This window comes from Artibeus jamaicensis, unplaced genomic scaffold (assembly GCF_021234435.1).
Source record: "Artibeus jamaicensis isolate MK-2021 breed Jamaican fruit bat unplaced genomic scaffold, CSHL_Jam_final scaffold_1964, whole genome shotgun sequence".
Taxonomy (NCBI): Eukaryota; Metazoa; Chordata; class Mammalia; order Chiroptera; family Phyllostomidae; genus Artibeus; species Artibeus jamaicensis.
In genome coordinates this window covers 22,862,866-22,878,891 of record NW_026522030.1, presented here as the reverse complement: position 1 = coordinate 22,878,891, position 16,026 = coordinate 22,862,866, and the positions used below count along the sequence as shown (strand labels likewise).

At 39.8% G+C, this 16,026-nt stretch overlaps 1 protein-coding gene across 2 annotated transcripts in view; it reads left to right on the top strand.

Moving 5' to 3' along the window:
* The window catches only part of NFX1 (nuclear transcription factor, X-box binding 1), a 67,244-nt gene that overhangs the window by 32,483 nt on the left and 18,735 nt on the right, over nucleotides 1–16,026 (top strand). For both annotated transcript variants that reach the window (XM_037151606.2, XM_037151604.2), the window contains exons 8-14: nucleotides 132–231; nucleotides 317–534; nucleotides 5,740–5,837; nucleotides 9,085–9,115; nucleotides 10,761–10,840; nucleotides 11,710–11,818; nucleotides 14,191–14,310. In XM_037151606.2, coding sequence (XP_037007501.2) covers nucleotides 132–231; nucleotides 317–534; nucleotides 5,740–5,837; nucleotides 9,085–9,115; nucleotides 10,761–10,840; nucleotides 11,710–11,818; nucleotides 14,191–14,310 — 756 coding nt within the window. The remainder of the gene's footprint in view (nucleotides 1–131; nucleotides 232–316; nucleotides 535–5,739; nucleotides 5,838–9,084; nucleotides 9,116–10,760; nucleotides 10,841–11,709; nucleotides 11,819–14,190; nucleotides 14,311–16,026) is intronic.

The following is a 16,026-nucleotide window of genomic DNA, read 5'->3' as shown; positions in this document are numbered from 1 at the left end:
CATATGCATTTCTGCCTCAGGTCTGATCAGCACTAATGAATAGTATTTTGTGTTTTCCTGGAGATTGTTGGGAGTATTTTAAGGCCCGATACAGCTTACTGATCTCTTGTTTTTGTAATTGTGTCCTTCAGTATGCTACTGTGGCCGCACCTCCCGAGACGTGTTATGTGGAACAGACGTAGGAAAGTCTGATGGATTTGGGGATTTCGGCTGTTTGAAGCTATGTGGCAAGTAAGGTTTATGTTCTTCTCAGTTAGAATAAAGCTGTATTTTATGCAACAATTGCTTAATAGTCTCTTGTTCTTTTTTTAAACAGGGTTTTGAAATGTGGAAACCATGTATGTTCTCAAGTGTGCCACCCTCAGCCCTGCCAGCCATGCCCACGGCTTCCCCACCTGGTGCGCTATTGCCCTTGTGGGCAAACTCCTCTCAGCCAACTGCTAGACCTTGGAAGTGGTGGTCGGAAAACGTGCATGGACCCTATTCCTGCATGTGGGAAAGTGTGCGGCAAGCCTCTGCCTTGTGGTTCCTTAGGTAACTAGTAGGCGCATGAATATAAATGTGTAGCAGCAATGATTACATAAGCAAAGTAGTTTTAGTTTCTATTATAATACCAGAGGTTTTCTAAATATTAGGATCAAATTTTTTATGGGCACATTTTCTTTCTTTCTGAGAATATACTTATGAAAACTCACATTTGCCCAAGTAATTTCTAGTTTGGGTGTTTTATCACTAACTCAGATCCGTTTGTGAGATACTGTTCCATGGCAGATGGTGGGGGGAGTTATCATTTCTCTTAGCAGCCTACACTAGTATGAGTGCTGTACACCCTTTTTACTGATCCAGGAGCCAGTTAAGTGCTTAAAAGCATTTTCATATAGTAGGAACATCTTAACTAAAAGTCTAAGTCCCCTAGACTTAGTGTACTAAAGTTTTAGTACACTAAAACTTTAGCCACTTGGACCACTCAAGAAATGTCATTGTTTTATACCTACATGTCCCGTCTAGCTGAGGATAACAACTTGTGAGCATAATTTTATGTAGACGTTTTTCTAAAAATCTTTTTTAAGCAGACGTGACTGAAGATCATTTCTTTCCCATTATGAACCCAGAGTCATCATTTTTCTGAATCTCAGTTACTGTATTATGCTGAGTACAGTAGACATACAGTGATGGCCTTGGGGACCGCTGAGATTTCTCAGGTGGTTTTCCTGTACCGGTGTGCAGTTTGAATTATTTTATCTACTTGTCAAAGCTTTTGTTGTTTATTTTCTTGTCAATGCTTGTCCTACCTTTATTGACTCTCCCTTTCTTTTGACTTGTGGCTTCCGATTACTTGGATGTAGAAACCGAAAAATGCTCGTTGGGATCAGCTGTAAAGCAGTAGTCTGAGTTTCTGACTGAGACTTTCCGAGGCAGGCCTTGGGAAGTATATGTGTGTAGTTTTGTAATGCCCTGGCAACTTCTATCCTAAGTGAGTGTTCCAGGGCCATGTGCTTATGAAAATGAAAGTGGGCAACGGAGTCTGAATAAGAGAGGAGTTCCTATAACTAATTGTGGTAAAGCTAACGTCTAAGTTGGGATTGTACTTTTATTGAAAATAGAGAGTTCACATTTCTTCCAACTATCTAGCAGGAACCAGTAGGAGCACCCTACCTAATTCTGTTTTTCAGTCTGACTTTAAAATCATTTGCAGAAGAGAAATGCTCTCTTTTCTTTTAATACATGTTCCACACACATTAGGAAAATCAGTCATCTATTGGTTCTCCTTTTCTGCTGTGAAAATGTATCTTCAGATAAACCCTGTGAAATGGAGATCAAATGACTTCTAAATCAAGAAGAGTGGTAAAAATCTTCCCTTTTCAGAAAGCACATGAATCAGTTTTGTAAGAATTTCATATATAATCACCGGAAATCCAACCCTGAGGCTAAGATATTTTGCTGGCAATGAAAGAAAGAGGAAATGGGTAATGCAAAGGGACTGGAGCAAAAGAAAGATAGTAACTGAGTGCGAACTGACTTGGGGGTGAGATAAGATAAGGTCATGGATTTTAATAGTGGCAGACTTTGAAGGAACTGGGCTGAGTTGGATTGAGAAGCTCAAAGGCAAGCCTATAGCTAGTGGTAACAGTGACTCAAGTTTATTTGGATCTGGCATATCTGTATAAAGCTTGATTAGGTCTTTTAATATCACTACTAGTAGGAAATTTACATTCTAGACATTCTGCTTTAGTACAACAGACTAGGTAGAATTCTGCTTTCAGGATGGTAGCATGAGCACTCACTTGGACCCACTCCCCAGCAAAATAAGCAAAGCTGGTGAAACTATTTTTTTTAAAAAGCAGCCACTTAAAGTCTCTGGAAATTGCCCTACAGACATACATAATTAAGAAATATTTACTGAAGAAAATCTACAAAACTCAGGAGAGTCTGTTGTCATTGAGTTATGACCCACTTCTTCCTTTCCCTCCAACCCCAGCTCAGTTTAACAGAAGCTCCATTAAGGATGGGTGTGCCCAAGAAGACAGGGCTTCCTTTGCCCTCAGCTCCTAGTCAAGGGTTTTTCACTAGTTGGAGCAGACTACCAGCATTTGTCATCCCCTCTAACTCTAAGTCAAAGAGGCTAAATTTCCGGTAAGCACAGCTGAGAGTTCCAAGGCTCTCTTCCTTGATGAGTCAGAGGCTCTACCCCAATCACAATAGGCGAGAATACTGAGACCCCTGTCACCCTCACCCTGGCTCACTTGTAGGGCAGAGGTTTCACACTAGGAAAATTAAGCCAAGGAAATCGGAGGCTACTATCCAATCCAGAACTCAGAATAATGGCTGAGACTTCCCAGGGGAAGAGGCAGTCCGTAAGAAAACATGCTCCAAAGTATTCCCCAAAGGAACTGACTTTAATTTAAAATGGAGTGTAGGGGAAAGTTTAGGATTGAGGCCCTTTAGAAAACAATAACATCTCTTAATTAAGAACAATAAGCTAAACTACAGGCCAACTAGTTCACCAGAAAGGACCAGGGAAAGAGATCGTTAAAGATCCTTCTTGGGGTCAGAACAAACCTCACAGACTTACCCCAAAGACTACCCCATTCCTATTTCCTTCGATCAAACTGAGCAGTTTATTCTTCAAGGCATCGTTGAAAATAGAAAAGCAACCAGTCAGCAATTATTGTAGAGTCTCAGAATTGAGAGTAACACCAAATGAGGCAGACGGCTTAGCAGAGAGATGGGGAAAAGAGATAGTTGGAGAGAGCTCTGCTAAAACCATTGTCATGCCTGGGTGACTACGTACCTCACGATCTGCCATCCAAAGGGTGACACCAAAGGCTTCATACCATAGGGAAATGGACTTCACTAAAGTAGCCCAGATAAGTCACAAAACAAATAAATAAGTAAACAACAGCAAAAATGCTGTGGGGAGAGCGAGAGAAAGCAGTATCCAGAGTTGCTACAAACAGTGCGTTAACAAAAATGCCTGCTTTCCAGCAAAAAAATATGAAGTATGCAAAGAAACAGGGAAAAACACAGACAACAGAAATTTTCTGTTTTCTGTGAGAGTGAATTATGTCAGATTTAACAAAAACTTGAAGGTAGCATACTTAAAGAACTAAAGGAAACCATGCTTAAAGAGATAAAGGAAGGTATAAAGACCTTGTCTCATCAAATCAATAATATCAACAGAGATAGAAATTATAAAAAAGCCAAATGGAAAATCTGGAGTTGAAAAGTCCGATAATTAAGATGAAAAATTCATTAAAGGGGCTCAACAGTATATTTGAGCTGGCAGAAAAAAGGATGAATGAACGCGAAGATACATTGGTAGAGATTATGTAGTCCAAAAAACAGAGAGAGAATAGAATGAAGAAAAGTGAACAGTGTTTCAAAGAAATGTGGGACACCTTTATGCACATAAACATATATGTAATGGGAATACCAGGAGAGGAGAAAAGAGTAGAAAAATATTCAAAGGATAATGACTTTAAAACTGTCAAAATTTATTAAAAAAACAAACACATTAACCTGTCTGTCCAAGAAGCCCAGCAAACTCAAAAAGGGTAAATTCAAAGAGCTCCACACCTAGACAAATAGTAAAAATGTTGAAAGCCCAAGATTAGGAGAAAATCTTTAAAGCAGCAAGAGAAAAATGATCCAAGGTAACTTGTATGAGATTAACAGCAGACTTCTCATCAGAAATGATGGATAATACTGCATCACAGCCAGAAAGTGGTGGGATGACCTGTTCAAAGTGCTGAAAAAGACCTGCCAACCAAGAATCTTATATCCAGTGAAACTGTCTTTCAAAAATGAAAATAAGAATGGAAAATTTGGTGCTACTTTACAATGAATGATACTACAGGAAGTTCTTTAGGCAGAAAGCAAGTAAACTCACATGTAAATTCAAATCCACAAGAGAAAAACAGAGTAAAGATATTATGTAATTATAAAAGGTAGTATAAATGCATATTCTTTTCTCAACTAACTTTAAAATGCACTTGTATAAAATAATATGTTTATAATTAGATTGTTTGGCCCATAATATATAGAAATATATCTGATAAGAACGGCAGAAGGGAGGTGAGTGGGATCAGCATTGTATTGGAGTAAGGGAGTGACACCAGAGGTAACTCAGGTTCTCGGAAACAAGTGAAGGAAACTAAAAATGGTAAATAAGAAAATGTAACAAACTCTAAGTATATATTGTTCTCTTTTCTCAGCTTCTTTAGTAAATTAATAATTATTATAATATCAGGTTTGTAACATAGACATATATATGTCATATGGATAACAATAATGGCACAAAAGAGAAAAGGGAGTATAGCTATTTGGAGTGAGGCTTTTGTATCTCACTGGGATTAGGTTAGTTAATTAAATCTGAAGTCAGTTCTGATAAGGTGCATATGATAAGCCCCTAGAGTAACCATTAAGAAAATAACTTTTAAAATGTAGTAAAAAATACCATTAAAGAAAAAAAATATTACACTTAATATTCACTTAATGCAGAAGAAAGCACTAAAGGAAGATTAGATTTAGTAAAGGCAGGAGACGTGTAAAAAACTAAGTGAAATGGCACACAAATCCATTTATCAATTATAACAACATGAATGGATTAAACAAAAAAAGATTGTCATACCAAATTTAGAAAATATAAAGCAAGATAGATCCAACTATATGTTATCTTCAGGAAATAGATTTTAGAGTTAAAAGATCCAATTAGGCTAAAGAGACTGGATGATCCCTGAGGGGTCCTTGAAACAGGACTTGTCCTAAACCTAGTTTAGCAGGAGGATTGGCCGGCCACCTATCAACAGAGATCACAGAGCTTTAGTCAGAGAGTTTATAGATCATGGCTTCTGATGATTTTTGATCCCCAGGTGATTTTCAGTCAGGAGCATATTAGTAAAGTCACTTATGGCTACGATTTTAAGGACATTTAAGTCTAACCTGGAGACTTGTGGTCTGAGTGAGGAAACAGACAGACCTGTTCTTTTACGTAGGCAAAGCACCCTGCAGTGCAAGGCATATTCCAGTGACTGACTCTGGGTCCTGTCCTTGCTGGGGAAGACCCGCCTGCTGGGAGAAGGGCAGATGGTGGGGGAAAGGCACTGATGATACCCTTCCCTCAACTCTGATTCTGGGGCTGCAGGGAACAGAGGCGGAAAACCAGTGTGGCTAGTGAATTTGGGGTCTGAAATGAGTAGTTGCAGTTTTCATTCCTAGATCTCTTTATTTTTATTAAAGATTTCATTCATACCTGTGAAAAGCTCTGCCATGAAGGAGACTGTGGACCATGCTCTCGTACATCAGTTATTTCCTGCAGATGCTCTTTCAGAACAAAGGTAAATCCTTAAAAATGCTACAGTTGTTGCCACCAGTGCCTTTTAAATTGGTGATTAAAGAAGGGGAGGAATCAAATAACCTCAGTTTTCTTCCTGTCATTCAGTCATGCCAATGTATACTGACACCTACTATGGACCAGTTCTAGGGTAGGTATCTAGGGAGGAGGAGGGGTCCGGCACTCAAGGCTCAGAGTGTAGTCGTGGGTGTAAGGCAAGTATGCAGATGGCTCCAACAAATGCAGGTGTGGCAATGCTAGATGCTGGAAGAGAAGAACAATAGCGCTGCTGCAAAGAGTTAACTTCGCAGCAGTTAGAGGGAACTTCCCTCTAAGAAGTTACAGGGGACAGAGTCCGCAACATTACCCTCACTTCTGACACCCACTGCGAGAGTCTGGACAACTACTGAATTAGATAGAACAGTCCGCATGACCACCTCACTTCCAGTACCAGCTACAAGTCCAGTGGTCCCCAAGACAACCCTCAAGGTTTGATAATTCACTAAAAGGACTCATAGAATCCAGTGAAATCTGTTACACCCACAGTTACAGTATATTATAGGGAAAGGATACAGATTAAAATCAGCCAAAGGAAAAAGCACGTAGGGCAGAGTTCAAGAAAGCACCAAATTGGGAAGCTTCCAGTTGTCCTCTTCCCATGGGGCTGGAACAGCATTACTTTTTCAGCATCAGTGTGTGACGGTGCGATGGAGTATTGCCAGCCAGGGATGTTCACCCAGTTTTTATTGGGTCTTCATCACGTAGACATAATTGACTGCTATGGTAGCTGATCTCAGTCTCCAGTCCTTCCCGAAGTCTGCTGACACTGTGTCACCCAAAGCCCCCACCCTGAATCACATCATTGGTCTTTCTGATATGGTCAGCATTACCTTAAGACTGCCCAGTGTGGCCAGCCTATACCTTACATCATATTATTAGATTATATGACCCAAGGCCCTGTATATACAACGACACTCCTGTCAGGCATGATGCTCCAAGGACTTAGATATTACCTCTCAAAAGCCAGTGGCAAAAGTCAGATCTCTCTTTGTATAATGTTGATTATTCACTATATGACTGTTTTATAAGTTGATAAGTATAGTCAGGTTGTCTACTTTCTGCCCTGGACAGTTTGGATTGGACTTTGTGTTTATAAAATGATGTCTCACCATTTTGGAATAAGGCCATGGTGCCAGTTCCCGTGTATGTAACCAGGAGAGGCAGGGAGCCTTCCTGTGGAAGTCTTTGGATAATCAGCTTGAGCAAACGGAGTGTTGATGTGTCTTGCTCTCTGACCTGCTGCTGTATTTCCGTGTGTATCAGCACCTGTCCCAGCAGAGCAAAAGCCAATGGAGACAGAATTCTGAGCAGTTGGTTTATTTCTTAAATACAGCCCAAGGTCTTGGTATCTCCTGACTTACAAATGATTCTAAGGATATAATCCATAAATTGGGAGCTACACTAACAGTTAAGCTTCAGAATAACAGTTTACATGCAAAATTTATATGAACATTATGGGGTTTTTTTGTTTTGTGTTTTTTGAAAGGAACCACAGAATACATGGGGCAGCAAGGTGTGTGAATGTCAGGTGCACGGCCACTTTATACTTTGTACACGGGAGCTTGAAGACTGAGATGCTGTGGTTTAGTAATCACACATCTAATAATGTCCAGAGCTGCTCCTCATGACACAGAATCACGAGCAGTGCTGGGGCGTGTGAACGAGACAGGGCTGCTGTCGCTGTGCTTTCCCCCCCAGCAGGCCCTGTATCACTCAGCTTTTTTTGCTTCACATTCACCCTCTGTCTTCACTCCCTCTAATAGTGGACCCCATGGCAGTGAGTATATTCTTGAAAACCTATGTGTAAATTGAACTTTTGAAAATAAAAGTCTTATTATAAAATTGCTATACAAGTTCACTGTCAACATGAATTCTATTAAACCCTTGAACAAAGTGAAAAACCTCTTTGAAACGCTGATAATTGTCACCTCATTGTTTAGCCAGATTTTCATGAATATAGATTTTTCATGAAATATCTTTTGTAATGGAATAGATTTTTCTATGGAAACAAGTTTCCTAGATAAATAAAACATTTCTTAAAGCGTCAAGGGCTGTTTTCTTTTAATCACCTTGGTGGGAGTCTTTGAGCAATGTATGGTACATCTTACTGCTTCTTTGTAAAGAATACTGTATTTAAGTTTTCATTGGTAATTCATAGTTATTATAGAAATTAAGAGGAACTCTGCCTTTCCTTACAGTGGTAGACACAACTCCAGGATGTCATTTCCTCTGTATGACCCAGCATTTGCATTAACTGGAAAACTCACTCAGGCAGTTTCAGGAGTCACCTTTGCTCTACAGAGCACATGGGGAACTTTTTTATATTGTCAAACCCAGCCAACACATTAATTTATCTAAAGCATCTTAGACGAAAACCTTCAGTTTCTTAGACTTCTTCATTTGTTATCAACTCTAGTAGCTGCCTCCTTTTCCTCAGGGTCATTTTCACAAAGAAAAAAATTTTTATCACTTTGCTAATATCTGAGTACAATGCAACCTGTAAATGGCATCAAAGCCAAAAACAGATGTTGTTGCTGGACAGCCAGCCAGGCTCACTCTACCCAGAGGGACTGACTTGCTCCCCATGGACCAGCCTCACCACGTGTGTTGTTCAGGATCAGGCCTCAGCAAAATTCCATGTGATAGACCTTTGGGGCTATTCACACATAGTGGAAACCAAAGTAACAAGACTTCGAATGCCAGTGGCACACTGTCATTCCACTCGCTGCAGTCCAGCTAGGTGGTCAGGGGTCCTCTTGAGTGTGTAGAGCTATTTGCCCCTACGTTAAATAGCATCAGATTGTTACATATTTTCAGTTTTTATATCTGCTCTTTTTTTTTCTCTCTATGTATCCCTAGCAGGCAGTTATTTCTCTTTGCTTTGCCTACCTTTAGCAGCCTTTTTTCCTTTCAGGTTTTCTAATAATCTATTATGCATTTGGAGGCCAGGCCACAAAGACTGTTACATTTATATTTACATGAACAGTTAATAAACCTGGGTCCCTGCTGTGAGCGAAGCATATCAATATAGAGACTGGGCTAACTTTGCTCTAGACAGGAAAACTTGGTGAATAAATTGACTGCCGGAGAAGTGCAGCATGTTTGGGATATGCATGCTGCATTTAGCATTATACTCTAGTTGTTTCGTTTCATTTATTCTTAAAGTACTGTTTCTTTTTCTTTTTCCATAGGAGCTTCCATGTACCAATCTCAAAAGTGAAGGTATGACTGGGAAGGGGCCTGCGGGAACTTTCTGAGGTAAAGGCGGCATTCTGTGGGATTATGCACTTGTCCAAATTCAACAAAGGAACACAACATTTGTGCATCTCATTGTATATAACTTTTACCTCTTAAAAGGAAGAATAATCATGAATTGAATTCTAGTTAATGAAGTGCTGAAAAGTTCAGGGGAAGCATATTTCATGCCTGCAGCTTACTTTAAAAAGCATCAAAAAAAAGATAAATTGATGGGTAGAAAATAATATGTGAAAAAATAATTGATGGTAGAATCTAGGTAGTGGACATATGAGTGTTCACTGTAAAGTTGTTTTATTTTATTTATATGTTTGAAAATTTTCACAATCAAGTATTGGTGGGGGGAAGTGAGGTAAATAATATCTAATGAAGCAGACTTCTTACACACAGACTCTGATGCTTGTTTCCCGTAAGCCTTGATAGGGTGTTGGATACCTGGGACGGGCTCAGCCAGCAGCCTTTGTCACCTTTAATACTGTTTCTGCCATTGTCCTTGATCCTGACGCCCCATTCTATTACGGCTCTGTTTCTGCTTTGCTAATCATCACATAATCTTTTGTTTAGGCCACCTTGAAACCTTTTTTGAAAAGTGATAGAAGATAAATGTATCTTGTTCTGGTCAGGAAGAAAGGTAGTTGCTTAGGATATTTCTTAGGCTGCAGGCATTGGAAAACCCAAGGAGAAGTGACTTTAGCAATAAGGGACCTTACTGTCTCACATAACAGACAGTATGGAGACAGAACAAGTCCAAGGTTAGTTAATTCTAAGGTTAGTAATTCCAAGATCTAGGTCAGCTTCTCTGTGACTTTTTTTGTTTTCCCCTCATGGGTGTAAAGTTAGCTGCAATACCACACATTGAGTTCTCGCCCGACAACATAGAGAGGAAAGAAAGGGAGATTCTTAAATTTCTGTTCCTTCTTAAGAGCGTGAAAGAATCCTAAAAGGCTCCCAGTATACTGTGTGACACATGCTTCTGCCTAAACCCTTCACTAACAAGGGGAATAGCACTACCGTGACAGGCAATCCCAGACATCTTTTGAACTGAGCCCATGGGTGCCCTGTTTCTGAACAAACTAAGGATTTGTAGCCTGAAGAAGGTGGTTAGTGGCTGTTTGGAAGCTGATGAGAAATACCTGTCTCAAAGCTTCAGTCAAAATTTTGGTTATTAAAAATATAATTTGAAAAAATTATAACATTACTGTTATTTATTTTTTAAAAGATTGTGTTTCTTTTTAGACAGAGGGGAAGGGAGGGAGAGAGGGAGAGAAACATAGATATGCAAGAGAAACATCAATTGGCTACCTCATACACGCCTGCAACTGGGGACCTGGCCTGCAATCCAGGCATGTGCCCTGATGATCCAGCAACCCATCAGTTTGTGGGACAACACCCAACCCACTGAGCCACACCAGTCAGGGCTGTTTTCTTTTCTGTTTGACAATCTGACAAGAGAAAAGTGGTATGTTATTTTAACATATATTTTCACCATAACATTTTTACCACTTATTTACATTATTACATTTATATTTCTTAAGCCTGTAGTCAGTCAGATATTTGTTGAATGAATGTTAATATCCTCTGCTTTGTTTTCCTGTTTAATTGGCCACAACAGATGCTACATTCATGTGTGACAAGCGGTGTAACAAGAAACGGTTGTGTGGACGACATAAATGCAATGAGATATGCTGTGTGGTAAGTGGGCCTGTCATTAGGCACAGTCAGATTGCCTCAGCCATTTGGAGTGCAGCCCAGATTTAGAAGTTACTGGAAGGAGCCCCTTGAGCAGGAGTCAGCTGCCCAGATCAAGCTGATCTCAGTCTGGTTAAAAAGCTAGCCAGTGGCAACATGGAGGAAGAGAAAGAAGGGCAGAGGCCTCAGACCTCAGAGTCAAGACCACTGCATGAAAATACAGTCCTCTACAGGAGACTGTGTATTGCCCCTGACCTTAATATCTGGGGCTTTAGGTTTTGTTTATACCTTTTGTCAAGTCAGTAGGCAAATGAGTGTGGCATTTTCGAAAGGAGCAAGTTTTAGTCATCTGAAATATTCCCTTCTGTGGAACTGAAGGAAGCTCTTCCTGGCAGTCAGTACTGCAGTATCTTGTCGTGTGTGTATGTGTGTGTGTAAATAACATAGTACCAATAGTGAAATAGTGCATATATATACACATGCACATATGTGTATATAAAAAATACATAACTGTTACTTTTAAAACTTATTGACATGGTGAAGAGTGATGAAATTGTACAGTATATCAAACTTATTTATAAACCAGTGTTTGAAGGCTTAAAGACTTCCTGTTGTTATTGGAAGTTTCTAACAGAATAGCAGGTGAGACTACTGTAAGGCCCTGATGCCCAGTGGCCAACTTCAGTAGTGATCAGCTCATGACTAACATGTCTCATCCACATCTCCACTGACTCGACCTCCCACAATTGTTTTGAAGCTAATCTCAGGCATCATTTCATCCATGAGTGTGGAGAGCTTTTCTTTGTCATTCATCTTGTTTATGGATAACAAAATAGAAATGACTTTATGAACAAATACAAATCTCTTCCTAGGATAAGGAGCACAAGTGTCCTTTGATTTGCGGGAGGAAACTCCGCTGTGGCCTTCATAGATGTGAAGAACCTTGTCATCGTGGAAACTGCCAGACATGCTGGCAAGCCAGTGAGTGTCTTTACTGTACACTTTATTGTAAGAATAGTCTAGAAATTTAGGCATGATGTGTTTTGAAAGAAAGATAAGCTTAGATTGGTATGAATTACTCTACTAATAAGCCTTAGTATTTCAGATATATTGAGTTTTTTTTTTAAAGTTATGCCTAGTGCTATATTGTTTGTGAATGTGGGAAACTTGGGATATAGGCAGTGATCCTAAGATGGAGCCTCGTTCATTAGTAAACACCTCTTTTACCTGCTGCTTAATTAATACTTCTTTTACCTGCCTCTTAAATATTATAGACCCAAGTTCTGTCCTCAGCAATTCTTTTTCTACATCAGCTGTGTTCAACCTTTTTCATCTCATGGCACACATAAGCTAATTACTGAAATTCTGTAGCACATCAAAAATATATTTTTTGCCAATCTGACAAAAAAATAGGTATAATTTTGATTTACAAAAAAATAATAATAGGAATTACCTACCCTTTTTGCTCCAAAGTGGCTTTTTAAAAATCAGGTGCTTATATTTGTATATAAGAATTTCTGGTACCAAAAGTTAACCAATCAGAAGCGAATTTATTTTGCAGCATGACCAGTAAAATGCAACTCTATTACATGACCTGCATATTTATGGTTCAAGACAGGCCATTCATACTGGACGGCAGCTGTTACGTTGGGTGTTGTTATTTTTTTATTTCACAATCTCAGGGAAAAAAGAGTGATGCCCCTGAGTAAATAGTTAGGTGTTGCATGTTTTAAACATTCAAGATTTTTTTTTAACTGTTCCCTCAAGGACTTTCTTAAGTGAAACTGGTATTTTTTACTTACTGTAAGTGCTTGGCACTGAAAAATACAATGACTACAGTTGGATGCTGCTGCCTTGATTTGCGCCATGGCCTGCAGTTGTTTTGCTTTTGCACCAGTAGTGCAAATGTGAATGTGGTGGAAAAAGTAAATAATAAGATTATGAAAACAGTTTTGACCTTGTGGACTTCCTGAAAGGCTCCAGGCACCCCTAGGATCAACAGAGTGCACTTTGAGGACTGCTCCATTAAAAGATTGTCCTAAATCAGGGTTTACCAAAATGTCTTCTCTAGAATAATAAGCTTGCCTCCTTTCAGAAAGGAGTTAAGTCAGTGCTTTGGAGTTCTGTAGAAAAACATGCATGGCACCCTGGCTGGGTGGTGCAATTGGCTGAAGACCATCTCATATACCAAAAGGTTGTGGGTTCAGTTCCCAGCAGGGCACACACCTAGGTTGCAGGTTCAATCCCTGGTTGGGGCATATATGAGAGGCAAGTATCGATGTTGCTCTCTCACATTGATATTCCTTTCCCCATCCCACCTCCCCCTTCTTCTTCTCTCTCTCTCTAAAAATTAATGAACGTTTCCGTGGGTAAGGATTAAAAAAGATATACAGTCCCTTACCTAGCTATTTCATATATATTAGCTTATCCTCATAAAAAGCTTGTGGAGTGGATAGGTCAAAGTTTGGTACCCCCATTTGACGAAAAGAAAGCTCAGAGAGACTTGCCCACAGTCCCTGAGCAAGTAAGTGGTAGGTCCAGGACTAGAAGCCTAAGTCTCCTGACTGTTTACAGTGCTTTTTTTACCACACTGTGTACCCTTTGAAGGGTTTGCTGGAAAGTGGTGACTGAAAAAGAGCAGAGGGGGCTGGGGGTCCTAGAGGGCCCTGGGTTTTCTAACTCTGGTGCTGTAGTTGAGAACCATGGCTAAGGGCCTGGCCTCTACCATGGCCTTCTGGAGAACTGGCTGCCCTTAAGGTCTGATGCTTAGGAGAGCTCTTGACAAAATGGGCTGCTTGTTAGAGCTGATGCAAGTGAGCTCTCATTTTGATTTGGTTTATGAACAGTGCCTAATGAACTCAGGTATAGTTCTGTGCTTCATTTCAGCATATTTCAAGCACCATAGACCTGTAAGAATTTTTTTTGAATGGCTTCAATGGATCGCTGGGGTTTATATTCAAATATATATTTTTGTGTGTTTGTTAATTAGCTGTAGCTCTCATAATCTCTGTCCATTTCCCTCACCAAAAGAGTTGAAAAAGAGCTGTACCTTTAGTGGAAGTCTCCTTGTTCTCTCAAAAAGAGATGGCCTGTAGGTCTTTTGTTTATAAAATACATATAAAACTGTCCTGGGTTCATGGTCTTTGAGTTTGTTGTAGGTAGAAATGAAACACTTCATAACTATCTGCTCCTTTGTCATCAGCTTAACTCGCACACAATACAAACTTAAAAAAAAAAACTAGCAAATTCTCTAGAAATATAAGCCAAAAGAAAATAAAATGTAAATGTATAAACTATGTGTCCTCATCGCACACTCATGAAGGGTTATTTTGTCTCACCCGCTCCTCTGCCAGGTTTCGATGAATTAACCTGCCACTGTGGAGCATCAGTGATCTACCCTCCAGTTCCCTGTGGTACCAGGCCCCCTGAGTGTACCCAAACCTGCGCCAGAGTCCATGAATGTGACCATCCAGGTGGGTCCCATCCCCTTGCCTCCACACCTTACACCTGCTCACACCATGTCATTTAGAATGTTTCACAGTGCTCTACATTACTCTGAGGTCATCCTGGATGGCACCCCTTGCTCCCACAGTCGCTCAGGGACTGATTCCGTGACCGTGGCCACAGCTGGGAATCACAGTGCCCTCCGTTGCTTCACTCTATAGACGTCAAACACACCTGAAAGGCTAGGAGAAGCCCTCGCTGGTGTTGTCTTTTAGGGATGTTCTTTCTTTCTTTGTGGCCTCCACTTTTGTTGCATATTTTAAAGTTGAGCATCTTTTTACAAAATTTGAAGTAACTTGGGTTTTGTTGTTGAAGCAATATGGCTTTTTTCTTTTTTTTAAGTATATTTTATTGATTATACTGTTACAGTTTTCCTGTTCTTTTTTCTCTCCTTTATCCCCCTCCACCCAACGCCCTCATCCCTCCAACACTCCTCCCCCTTAGTTCGTGTCTATGGGTCACACATACAAGTTCTTTGGCTTTTCCATTTCCTATACTATCCTTAACCTCCCTCTGACTATTTTGTACCTACTGATTTTGCTTCTTATTCCCTGTACCTTTTCCCCCATACTCCCCCACTCCCTGCTTCCCATTCCCTGCTGATAACCCTCCATATGATCTCCATTTCTGCCATTCTGTTCCTGTTCTAGTTGTTTGCTTAGTTTGTTTTGGGGTTTTTTTTAGGTTCAGTTGTTGATAGTTGTGAGTTTGTTGTCATTTTACTGTTCAGTTTTTATCTTTTTTTTTTTAGATAAGTCCCTTTAACATTTCTTACAATAAAGACTGGTGATGATCAACTTCTTTAACATGACCTTATCTGGGAAGCACTTTATCTGCTTTTCCATTCTAAATGAGAGCTTTGCTGGATAGGACAATCTTGGATGTAGGTCCTTACCTTTCATGACTTTGGATACTTCTTTATATCCCCTTCTTGCCTGTAAGGTTTCTTTTGAGAAATCAGCTGATAGTCTTTGGGAACTCCTTTGTAGGTAAATTTCTTCCTTTCTCTTGCTGCTTTTAAGATTCTGTCCTTGTCTTTAATCTTATGTCAAGACATAATCAAATTTTAATTATGATATGTCTTGGTGTGTTTCTCTTTGGGCCCAGCTTGTTTGGGATTCTCTGAGCTTCCTGGACTTCCTGGAAGTCTGTTTCCTTTGCCAGATTGGGGGAGTTTTCTTTCATTATTTTTTCAAGTAAGTTTTTCATTTCTTCCTCCTCTGTCTGGCACCCTCATGTTGGATGTCAGAACCTTTAGTGTTGTCCCAGAAATTCCTAAGCCTTTCCTCATTTTTTTGAATTTTTGTTTCTTCTTTCTTTTTCTAATTGGATGTTTATTTCTTCCTTTTGTTCCAAATCATTGATTTGAGTCCCTGTTTCCTTCTCTTCACTGTTGGTTCCTGTATATTTTTCTTTATTTCACTTTATATAGCCTTTGCGTATTCCTTTATTTTGTGTCCATACTCAGTCATTTCTCTGAGCATCCTAATTACCAGTGTTTTGAACTCTGCATCTAGTAGGTTGGCTATCTCCTTGTTACTTAGTGCTTTTTTTCTTTTGAGTTTTGATCTGTTCTTTCATTTGGGCTATATTTCTATGTCTCGGGACACCTGTTATATTGTAAGAAGCAGAGCCTTAAGTATGCACCAGGGCAGAGCAACCCACTTCACTGCATTGTGGCTCCG